The following is a 12,612-nucleotide window of genomic DNA, read 5'->3' as shown; positions in this document are numbered from 1 at the left end:
TTTTATAAGGGATCATCTTACTTACTACCGTCGTTCTAAGCAAATAAGATGCATAACATGATAAACATCACATGCAATCAAATAGTGACATGATATGGCCAATATCATTTTTGCTCCTTTGATCTCCATCTTCGGGGCACCATGATCATCTTTGTCACCGGCATGACACCATGATCTCCATCATCATGATCTCCATCATTGTGTCTTCATGAAGTTGTCACGCCAACGATTACTTCTACTTCTATGGCTAACGCGCTTAGCAATAAAGTAAAGTAATTTACATGGCGTTATTCAATGACACGCAGGTCATACAAAAATAAAGACAACTCCTATGGCTCCTGCCGGTTGTCATACTCATTGACATGCAAGTCGTGATTCCTATTACAAGAATATGATCAATCTCATACATCACATATATATTCATCACATCTTCTGGCCATATCACATCACATAGCACATGCTGCAAAAACAAGTTAGACGTCCTCTAATTGTTGTTGCAAGTTTTTACGTGGCTGCTATGGGATTCTAGCAAGAACCTTTCTTACCTACGCAAAAGCCACAATGTGATATGCCAATTTCTATTTACCCTTCATAAGGACCCTTTTCATCGAATCCGATCCGACTAAAGTGGGAGAGACAGACACCCGCTAGCCACCTTATGCAACTAGTGCATGTCAGTCGGTGGAACCTGTCTCACGTAAGAGTACGTGTAAGGTCGGTCCGGGCCGCTTCATCCCACGATGCCGCCGAATCAAGATAAGACTAGTAACGGCAAGAAGAATTGGCAACATCTACGCCCACAACTGCTTGTGTTCTACTCGTGCATAGAAACTACGCATAGACCTAGCTCATGATGCCACTGTAGGGGAACGTAGCAGAAATTCAAAATTTTCTACGCATCACCAAGATCAATCTATGGAGTAATCTAGCAAAGAGAGGGAAGGAGTGCATCTACATACCCTTGTAGATCGCGAGCGGAAGCGTTCAAGAGAACGGGGTTGATGGAATCGTACTCGTCGTGATCCAAATCACCGATGATCCTAGCGCCGAACGGACGGCACCTCCGCGTTCAACACACGTACGGAGCAGCGACGTCTCCTCCTTCTTGATCCAGCAAGGGGGGGAGGAGAGGTTGATGGAGATCCAGCAGCACGACGGCGTGGTGGTGGAAGTAGCGGGATCCCGGCAGGGCTTCGCCAAGCGCAAGCGGGGAGGAAGAGGTGTCACGGGAGGGAGAGGGAGGCGCCAGGGCTTAGATTGCTGCTGCCCTCCCTCCCCCCACTATATATAGGGCCAAGGGAGAGGGGGGGGGGGGCGCAGCCTTGGCCCTTCCTCCAAGGAAGGGTGCGGCCAGGGAGGAGTCCTTCCCCCCCAAGGCACCTCGGAGGTGCCTTCCCCCTTTAGGACTCTCCCTTTTTCTTATCTCTTGGCGCATGGGCCTCTTGGGGCTGGTGCCCTTGGCCCATATAGGCCAAGGCGCACCCCCTACAGCCCATGTGGCCCCCCGGGGCTGGTGGACCCCCGGACCCCTTTCGGCACTCCCCGTACAATACCGATAAAGTGCGAAATTTTTCCGGCGACCAAAATAAGACTTCCCATATATAAATCTTTACCTCCGGACCATTCCGGAACTCCTCGTGACGTCCGGGATCTCATCCGGGACTCCGAACAACTTTCGGGTTACCGCATACTAATATCTCTATAACCCTAGCGTCACCGAACCTTAAGTGTGTAGACCCTACGGGTTCGGGAGACAGGCAGACATGACCGAGACGACTCTCCGGTCAATAACCAACAGCGGGATCTGGATACCCATGTTGGCTCCCACATGCTCCTCGATGATCTCATCGGATGAACCACGATGTCGAGGATTCAATCAATCCCGTATACAATTCCCTTTGTCTATCGGTATGTTACTTGCCCGAGATTCGATCGTCGGTATCCCGATACCTTGTTCAATCTCGTTATCGGCAAGTCTCTTTACTCGTTCCGTAACTCACATCATCCCGTGATCAACTCCTTGGTCACATTGTGCACATTATGATGATGTCCTACCGAGTGGGCCCAGAGATACCTCTCCGTTTACACGGAGTGACAAATCCCAGTCTCGATTCGTGCCAACCCAACAGACACTTTCGGAGATACCTGTAGTGCACCTTTATAGCCACCCAGTTACGTTGTGACGTTTGGTACACCCAAAGCATTCCTACGGTATCTGGGAGTTGCACAATCTCATGGTCTAAGGAACTGATACTTGACATTAGAAAAGCTCTGAGCAAACGAACTACACGATCTTGTGCTAGGATTAGGATTGGGTCTTGTCCATCACATCATTAGATCATTCTCCTAATGATGTGATCCCGTTATCAACGACATCCAATGTCCATGGTCAGGAAACCGTAACCATCTATTGATCAACGAGCTAGTCAACTAGAGGCTTACTAGGGACATGGTGTTGTCTATGTATCCACACATGTATCTGAGTTTCCTATCAATACAATTCTAGCATGGATAATAAACGATTATCATGAACAAGGAAATATAATAATAACCTATTTATTATTGCCTCTAGGGCATATTTCCAACACCTACAGACCTGTCATGGGAAGGTGTTGTGTGTAGTATGTTTCCCAGATGATCTTGACCCAAGGAGTATCTTCCTTATTCATGAATTTATGCAAGAATTTTATTAAGAGAGCCTGGTTATGAATATCAGCATTAATCACACCTATGCCCCCATGTGATTTGGGCATACAAGCTTTCTCCCATGCAATCAAAGCCATCCCTTTTTTCTCAGAGACATATTTTCTCCATAGACAGTGTTTCAGATAGGAATCGATCTGGTCAAGTACTGTTTTTGGGACCATCAAGGTGGACATGAAGAAGATGGGCATGCTGGAAAAGACAGTTTTCACCAGTGTGAGCTTATCTCAAGTGGAAAGAAGGGTATTGCAACCTGAGAGTCTAGTGGAGATTCTTTTGAGCATTTGAGAGAAATCCTCCACTTTGGGCTTAGAATAGCATAGTGGTAAGCCCGGGTATTTGATGGGTCACTGCCCAATCTGACAGCCTAGCAGGTTTGATAAGGTGTGCATCATATTCTCCGGAGTGTTGACACAGAGCGGAGTAGATTTGGAATAATTCACCTTATGTCCAGTGTAGCCAGCATAATGGAGCAACAAGTTCTTTATGTGATGTAGTTGTGTGGGGGCAGTAGTTAACCAGCAGAGTATCATCAGCATATTGTATAACTGGAAAATCAGGGCATTATTGATGTTGCAGTGGTGGTTCAATCAGGTGATTGGACATAGCTTCATTAAGCATAGCTCTTATGGAAATCCTGCGTGCGAAAATATTTTTCGAAATGCCAAAAAAATTCCAACAAAAATTATATGTGTTATTTGTCAATGCTACATACAAATTTGTAGGCAAAAAGATTAAAAAATCTGGCCTGTGCAAAAAAAAACACCAAATGTTACCCTAAAAAGTTATCCTAAATCTGTTTTCTTTTTCACCGCCAAACACACCGCTGCTCCGTTTTGCATGAAAATTTCCAAGGATGCTTGCGACACTAACACGAACATCTACAAAAATTTCTGAATTTTTTGAAAATATTTAATATGTTTTTCTGTTTACTATTCACATGGGAGCGCGCGCTCCCGGGAGCCAAAACGCCATTCTCAAAAACAGAAGCTTATCAAAAAAAATTGTGTACTAATTAAGTAAGTATGCATTATGTCAACGAACATTAGTAGCGTTGAACTTGATAACTATGCCGTTGACGTACAGTTTTTGCAGGTGTGCCTTCTGTAGCGCGAAAGCAACAATAGCGACTAATAGTGGCACTGGCTATATGTCCGACGCCGCAGCTATTTTCAGAAATTACCCGCCGGCGTCCTGTTTTGGACCCGCGTCGATAACAAACTATTCCTATAAGGGTTTTCGTACTAGTGAAAGTAGTCAAGGCTTGAAGCAATGCAAACAGTAGTATATTGTTATATATGTACTCCCTCCCTTTCATATTAAGTGTCACGATTTAGTACAAAGTTGTACTAAACAGATAAAGAATAGTGGTGGGAAGATACAGATAATCTGTCCATCCAAAGTACTTCCTCCGTTCCAAAGAGTTGGTGAAGATGCATTATGAAGTTCGTAAGATTTTCCTAGGCCAAACTTTTTAAACTAATAGTTTGACGAGTGTATAGAAAAAATCCGCAAATATGTACAATATAAAATATATATATGATATATATATATAATATCAAATACATTTCATAATGAATCTAATGAAGTAAATATGATTTGTACATATTGATAATCTTTTAGATAGACTTGGACAAACATGAACCTTAGAACTTCAATTATTTTGAAACGGAGGGAGCACAATGCTTGTAAAGGGCATGTTTACTGAAATGTTGATTCCCTGCTGTGATAACCACACATTTTCAATGTTGACAAGATACTGAGAGCACAAACATTAGGCTATATGCAATCAGATAACTTTAGTTTATGTATTCGTAACAGCTCCACACGAACCATTCCAGAGGCCATAAAATTCAAAGTGAAGTAATTGACCAGCGGGCAACATAAGCATCATACACGAGAACTATCCATCAATACTGCAATCTGCTTATCATGTTTCTTGATGAATTCCATAATAACAATGGCAGCTCCAAACTGTGAGGGAATGAGCTGAGTTTTACATATACATATGCAAAAGCAAATTTGGTGGTTCTGTAAACGATCGAACCCGATTTTAGGATTATGTACAGGAGCATCTATTATAAAGAAGATACTTGAGAGCATAGCTACCGCCATGCTGCACCTTCGATCGTGGATCACCAGGTGATAATTTGCAGAAGTTAATCACCATGGCCGTTGGCTGTACGAATGTCGTGATGCAAATGTTTACGCGCTGCTCTTCTTGCCGTCAGTTGCAATGCCAGAGAAAGCACCGATAGGCTTGGCCAGGGTACGCCTCTGAGCCTTCACTGACAGTGGGCTGTCCTTGGCCTGTTCATGAAGCAACAAAACCAGTTAGAATCAGATACCTAAGACTCTTAGTCAACTTGCTAGTGATTTACATGACATCATAACCACATTAATTGAAGAAAACATTATGAAATGGTCTGAGCTATTACCGCGAGGCAGGTTCCCTGCTGGGTGTTGCAGATGGGATAGTTATGAGGGCAGCAGCTGTAGTGATCATCGCAGCAGGTAGCACCCTCGAGTGGGCAACAGCCCCAGGCGAAGCACTCCTTGCCGTACTCGTAGATGCAGCAGCAGGTCGTGCTCGCGGGGCACTCGTTGTAGCTGTCACAGACAGAAGACGGTGGGGCGGGAGATGGTGGAGTTGGGCCGGGGTTAGGGGGGTTCTCGCCCGTCTTCGTCGGGTAGGAAGGCTCGACGGCAATACCACATTTGCCACTGGATGCCTTGATGTTACGCTCCATCCGGATGTAACCATCCTCTCCCCAGACGGTACCCCAGGAGTTCCTGACGAGCCAGTAGTCCTTGCCGTTCTCTGTACCATAACCAACGGCGGCGACACCATGGTCAAGTGCTGTTCCACAGGTTCCAGTGAAGATACCCTAAGAGAATAGGAAAAGATAATCAGTAAATCGAATGCTTCCGAAAGGTCAAACTCATCGATTTCAAAAATGCTAGTTACACCTCGTTGAGGAGTTTACTAATTGACAACAGTTTTATCTGAAGATGCTATTCGAGTTGTTTTTTCGTAGTCTGCATTTCCCCTTTTACTGTTTGATCAAAATGGGTAGCGAAAAGGGTTTAAACATCTTCGGAATGTTCTACTTTGTTGATATCCAGCAGAAGTGGGTGATAGCTCAGACCACTTAATCCAATATATTATACTTCCTCTGTCCCAAAATTCTTGTCTTAGATTTATCTAGATACGGATGTATCTAACACTAAAATGTGAATAGATACATCCATATGTAGACAAATCTAAGACAAGAATTTTGGGACGGAGGGAGTACATGTGAACACATGAAAGTGACCCGTGCACTAAAAGTGCTTCCTAAAGCAGGGACAGATAGGCATGATGAGCGCATAGAAACGATACTCTAGAAGATTAGAAAAGTGCAAATTATATGGATGATGTCAAAGCATGCAAGAGTCAGGCTGCATCCAAGTTAATCATAGTTAAGGGGTAGTAGTTGCAGATTGCAACTGAGGTGAGGACAACAACAAAATTATTTTAGTGAAGGAGAGGATAATAGAAGTTAGGTGCGTGGGCCTAACAGAGTAACATATTCATACCATTAAGAGAAAATGTCCCAAGCTCTCTCAATCAGAATGATACCTATCTATTTTGGAAATAAGGAGGTACCATAACCTTTTGGCGCCTACTCATTCATCAAACCTACCGCAGAACAGTAATGTTAAAGAAGCTCACCGATTTGTAGAGCTGGAATGCCCTGCCACCAGCCTCAATCGCAACACTGATGGGCTGGTTTGCAACTGCCTTCTGCAGACTCTTCTCACTGTTCACGGGCACATCCTCGTACCCATCAATGGTAACAACCTTCGCATTTTTCTGCAAATTCCCCCCAAACACGAATGGAACAGAATATCAGTATGATGCACATTCTTAAAATTCAGAAGAGAACTACGAAGACGGATGATACCTTGTTAGCATCGCAACGGTTGTCCCTCTCCTTGTAGGGGTAGTCCTCCTCAGAGTCGATACCACCATTGTTAATGATGAACTCAAACGCATAGTCCATCAGACCGCCATTGCATCCCTCGTTGTATGAAGTGTCACAGTCAACAAGCTCTTGCTCGGACAGAGGGATCATGTCGCCTGTAACAATCTGGTTGATGCCTTCAACAGCTGCTATTGCTGAGAAAGCCCAGCAGCTCCCTGGAAAAGACAAACAAATATCAGATTCTGGTATCTTTGTGTCACGATTTTAGTTGGAAGTTCAATGCACTGATACAAGTGGCAAGTAGTAACAGAGCAACAATACATAGTACTACAAATTTCTTGAAATTGCAGATGAAGACCTGCTACCAATCAGAAGGCGAAACGTTCAAAGATTCGTGAGGGAGATGTGTACCCAAGGGCCTAATGTAATCATGTCAACTAATAGCAGAGGGGGATGGTGAGACCATCCAACAAATAACAGGACAAATGGGTCCGCCAGCTTATCAACTAGACAACGACCGCCACTACTTTATAATTTTCCTCTATAACATACTCCAACAGCCTAATGGAATCATGTGAAATAATATCAGTACTAACATAGTGTCCATGTTCAATGAACCTACTTCCAAAATACTATATCCAAACTCATGAAGATCATGCTAACAGAGCTCTACTGAACCTCCATATTACAGTAGTAAATCAATCAGTACTACCACTGAATTTAGCAAGTGATGAGTTCTGACAGAACAAGATACTGAAAATAAGGTGCCCCAGTTGCTGACACTATAACATACCAGTACAAACTAATTAAGACATCCTACCAAAATAAATTTAAATTTAAGAGACTCTTATTTTACTTCTATGTGACCTTATAAGTCGGACTTAGAATCAGAGATCCCCTTTTCCACTGTCCAAATCGTTTAGGTGAAGCCTCAAGGCTCAACAGCACCAATTATTGCAAGTTCCCCTGCTTTCTGTTCATGTGCATACTGAGCCATGGCACGTTGACCAACAGAAGTTCCTAATTTACGCAAGGATCTCACGGTCATGACGCGATTGGAATATACTAGTCGCAAGAATCTTCACTTTGAAACAGATGGTATCAACCGATAATATGCAAGAAGACAATTTTTACTGTAAAAAGGAAACAAAATAGAAGCAGCAGCAGCAGATCAGCCCAGGATGCTTACCACAGCCGCCCTGGTCCTTGATGGCAGCAACGGCGCCCTTCTTCCTCCAGTCGACGGTCTCCGGCAGCTCCTCGTTGTCGTCGGCCTGGTACCTGGCGCTGAGCTTCCGCTCCCGGTCCGGCTTGGTCCGGGCGCCGAGGTACGTGCTGCGGTACTCCTCGTTGGTGAGGTCGGCGAAGCGGTTGAGGCCGAGGCGGAAGGAGTGGAGCCCGGCGTCGGCGGCGGCGTTGTGCTGGTCGATGTAGCGGAGGTTGTCCCGGAACACCTCGAAGCGGCGCTCCTCCTCGCCGATGGCGTTGTACGTCCTGCGGTGCTCGGACATCCACTCGGCGTACATCCGCCGCACCTCCTCCTCGCTGCGCTCCCCATACGACACGATCGACATGTCCGCCGCCGCCGCCAGCGACACCAGCAGCAGCAGCGCCGCCGCGGCCGCCAGCAGAGCCATGGAGCGCCTCATCGTCGACACCACAAGTACACCGCCGAGCAGGAAGAGAGATGGGGGAGCAGTAGATGGGATTGGGTAGCAGACTTCTTGCTTTTGTTCTCCATGGACGATGGTATCGGAGGTCGCTTTATAGGAGCGGAGATGGGGGAGTGGTGGGCCCAGATTCTCCCAATCGTTTTGTTTTCTCCCTCTTAAGTCCGCTGGACCAATCGGATATTTCCCTCCCTTCTGGTGGGATTTTTTTGTTGGGATTTTTCTGAAACATTTTTTTTAGAACACATTTTTTTTGTTGGGATGGTAGAAGGTGTCACGGACGTCGACAGGATGGGTTTGTTTAGGGGCTAATTCTTTTGACGTGTTCATGTGAAATGGTTTATTATAAATGCTTTGTTTTACTAAAATAATGGGTTATTTGTTGGGTTTGTTTATGTTGAAGATAAGGTGCCGTGTGGATCGAGGATTGGAGATGAGAAGGATGGTGGTGAGGAGGAGGTGGAAGGATTTGACTCCGGTGGGTTTACTTATGGGTTTTCTTCTTCTTTGAGCTGCGGTAGTTTATTGCTAGCCAAGAAAGAAAAAGGAGATGGGTTACTCAAGGCTCATGTGTAAAAATTCACAAAAAATTAAAAAATCTTCATGTGTATAACATCGTTTTAGCTAGTAACTGCCTTGCTGAATTTCCTTTTAGAATCGCAATATACCACCATGGGCGCGAGAATGGGTTTCTAGACTTTATTTTATCGCCAACCAGCCTAGACAAATTTAGTGAAGGAAATTCATATAGGGAGTTCTATATTAGAAAAAAATAGAGCTTTTTCTCCCCTTAGAAATTGTTTTTTCTCATTGCCCCCCCCCCTCCCCGTGTTCAATCTTGCCTAGCTCTGCCACTGTGGCCAATTGTCACAATGTTGCTTTTTCATGAGTTAAGTTGTCTTCTCCTAAAAAAATACAAGTGACACCTCTTGGTGAAACTTCAGGCAATTTCCTCGAACTTCATCGACATTAAAATTTGGGACACAATTGTTCTCATTATGTAGTTGTTTTTCTCCCTCCTTCAATCATGGTAACCACGTAAGAGCCGAGACGCCATGATGGGTAGCAATGATAGCCATTATAGACGGGAGAGGAGGGTGGAGGTGAGGGCAGCGAAAAGAAGGAGGCAACATAACGCAAGGCCATGGTGGCAAATGTGGGAAGTGGGATAGGCTCACCACTATCGATATTGACAAAGACACGATCAAAGTGCAAGAATTCACATGATTTTTTTGCTTAATCACATGCATGTCATTTTCTAGAGTGACATGGTGATACTTCTCACATTCAACGTCCCTAGAAGTCGTTTCTTGTACTTAATAGAGTTGCCACCTCTCAGCGGAATCCCCAGGATTTTCTCACGACTAGATCGGACTTTTGGCTCCGGTAGCACGCACAAAGAATTAAAGTACTAAGAATTAACTTTTTAATTTTATTTTATACTAAACTAAAGATAACTTTTCTTGTCTCAAAAGAAATGTTATTTTAAAGATTGATTAAGACTTGAGAAGGAAAAAATTTAGCCCGTTGAGATATACTAGATGAATTCTAAACGCTCTTATATTAGTTTACGCAGGGAGTACTATTTCTAAACGCTTTTGTATTAGTTTACGGAAGGAGTACTACCTACTAAACATATGCATGTCATTTTCTAGAGGGATTAATTAGAGGGCTGCACCTCGCATTCAAACGCGGCTAGAGGTTGTTTCTTGTAGATATCAAACTCTACAAGGTCGGACGCCGTCCGCCGTCTGTGACCGTATGGCCCCTATGGCCAGTTGCAAGGCGAGAGATTCAGAAGCGAAGGTATGGAAGAGAAGGCGGCTAAGTGGAAGGAGGAGAGCCGACCAATCGAAACGCGCGGCCGCAGGGTAGGCGGAGGAGGGGACCTCCCGGAATCTGGTAGGTCCGCCGGTGGTTGGGCGTGGGAGATGATGGGAAGAGATCCCAGATCCCCGTCCCGTGCTGGATGGATGGCTTATCCCTGCGCGACTCTGCTGCTGGTCTGACGACTCCCACGCTGTGGTTGATCACAACGCGCTCATCTTCTGGGCGACACGAGCGACTATTCCCCGTTGCTTGTTTAGTCGGGCCGTGCTCCTCGCGGTCGCACGATTACCGACGGGATTGAGCATCAGCATACTTCTTGATTCGTTCAACTAATTAATTCAGGATTTGGCATTTCCGCAAAATAATAATAATCAGGATTTGACATGGTTTCGAGGTGGATAAGATCACTAGCGCACTGTTCCGTCCGAATATTGAGTAGTAGAAAATTAGTCGTAACGTGGATGGATTGACTTGGAGCTTGGCTCTTGCGTATGCGCTCTGCTCCACCAGGACGATCCTGGCCGTCCAATACGTCTGTATGTAAAAAGATTGGCCCGATGAGATAATACGTTGGCCACGCCAGTCGAAGCTAGTATCAGTATCTGCATTTGATCCAGTGGGACAGTGGTATGACGTTTGCAGTGAGCTCCGCGCTTTCGTGTGGCGCGATCCCGTCCAAATTCTGTATGGCACGCTTCATGCACGCAGTGAGACGCTTCCCTCCAACTCGCCAGGAATACACGTATTATCATGCAAAAAAAAAAACTCATAAGGAATACTACTAGCTCGGTTTTAATTAGAATATAATCCTTCACTTTTGTATAACGTAGGTGGGCTGTATTCTGAGTTTGGGGGTTAATTGTTCGCGGCCGGTGTACAAAACTGTTGGGAACGTGTGAGGTACTAGTACAAACTCTAAAGCAAGAGATTAAACCGGCAACAAGTTGAGCTACAGAATATGATAAAGCAGATGATTGGAATTTTGGAGGTTTCAAATTGACATCCCGTGCAACATCAGTGATTGGTATCATATCATCCATGCACGGGGAGCAACCTCCGTTGGCTTGGTCCATTGCCAAAAAGTGCTCAAGAATCCTGTGCAGGGACTCGAAATTGTACAATGTTTTCCATGGTATAAGAGTAATTTGGCAGTAGCTGATCTTCTAGATTGGCCTGGTCAAGTTGCATGCCAACGCGTTTCTCTAAGTTGGAGATGCAAGAGGAGCTAGCTAAGCACGCCGAGCGAAAGTTTCATAGGTACCAAACCCATTTGAACTGGCAATAGTCTATCGATCTCCTTAAGTAAGTTCTTCTCTTCTACATTAGAAAGGGTGCCACCCAGGGGCACTGTTCTCATGTTGCTATGCCTACTGAGTCCTAGGGTATACTTCTGCGCACATAGTATGCCAAAGAACCGGCGATGATCTTAGGCCTTATGCCTCGAGACTCCATAGCAGATAGCAATCTCTTGTACATGGCAAAACTCGATGATGAACTAGAGTTACAATACTAAGCTTGAAATGTATTGAAGAACATCATATCTAATTTTTGGTATACCTCCAATATCTCAAATCCTAAGACCCTACAATCAAGAAATAGTGACTCTTTTGGCACTCTATCATAATTTTTTTCCTTCTCCAAGAACTCCGCAAACTCTTAAATAGTCCCATCCTTAATGTGGTCACACACTTTGTAAGAAAGCTTTTTCGTCACACATTTCTGACGCATACCAAGGAAAATGGACACATTAGCAAGTGATGATTTGATTGTTCTAGTTGACTCATGCCAAAAAAGTGATCTTGAATTATGAGCTTAATTCTCTCTTGTGTTACAAAATTGGTTTTCATGTCATGCACTAATTAGTAATTAAGATTTTGTTACATAGCAAAGCAGTGAAGGACCCGCGAATTTGTGAAGCTAGGCGTTTTTATGTTCTTACAACTATAGTAACTTTTTATATAAGATTATACAAATTATACATATCTTATGGAATCACGGAGGTAAAGCTGTAGTGGATAAAATGATCTTTATCAATCCAAGTTATTTTTTACACATAAATATCTGGCCTTAGAAAAAAATATAGCTGCACAAATTTTAAGATGTTATCTATTCTCAAACCGCAAGTCATAGTTACCACTTTTACTCTGCCACTTATATGCTCCTCCCCCAGTCATTGTTCGATTTAATTCACCACTATATTAACTTCGCAACCAAAATATAGAAAATCATCGTAGGCAAATAACTACGTTCAAAAGAACATGCTAATTTTATTGTGTTGCTGTTAAGATTCTTCATGCATGATAAATGAAGACAGTGGGCACTGGAGTCTATGGCTCACCATGTAAAAGCAATTTTTTTGTATTTTTTCTTTAAATTACTCACTCCTTCCCACCAATATTTATTATAATTTTCTCAATACAAAACTGTTCTAAAGGTAGATT

General features: G+C 44.0%; 1 protein-coding gene across 1 annotated transcript; it reads right to left on the bottom strand.

The window, feature by feature from the left end:
- Positions 1-4,607: 4,607 nt before the first annotated feature.
- LOC123054921 (oryzain alpha chain) lies at positions 4,608-8,415 on the bottom strand. The gene is made up of 5 exons (XM_044478794.1): positions 7,861-8,415; positions 6,651-6,886; positions 6,419-6,559; positions 5,142-5,591; positions 4,608-5,013 (listed from the first exon to the last, which is right to left on the bottom strand). Exons 1-5 carry the CDS (start codon positions 8,318-8,320, stop codon positions 4,909-4,911), a joined length of 1,392 nt encoding a protein of 463 aa, XP_044334729.1. The 5' UTR covers positions 8,321-8,415; the 3' UTR covers positions 4,608-4,908.
- Between the last annotated feature and the right edge of the window lie 4,197 nt (positions 8,416-12,612).

The sequence above is a fragment of the Triticum aestivum genome, chromosome 2D (assembly GCF_018294505.1).
Source record: "Triticum aestivum cultivar Chinese Spring chromosome 2D, IWGSC CS RefSeq v2.1, whole genome shotgun sequence".
NCBI classification, from domain to species: Eukaryota; Viridiplantae; Streptophyta; class Magnoliopsida; order Poales; family Poaceae; genus Triticum; species Triticum aestivum.
This window is presented reverse-complemented; position numbering and strand designations above follow the sequence as displayed.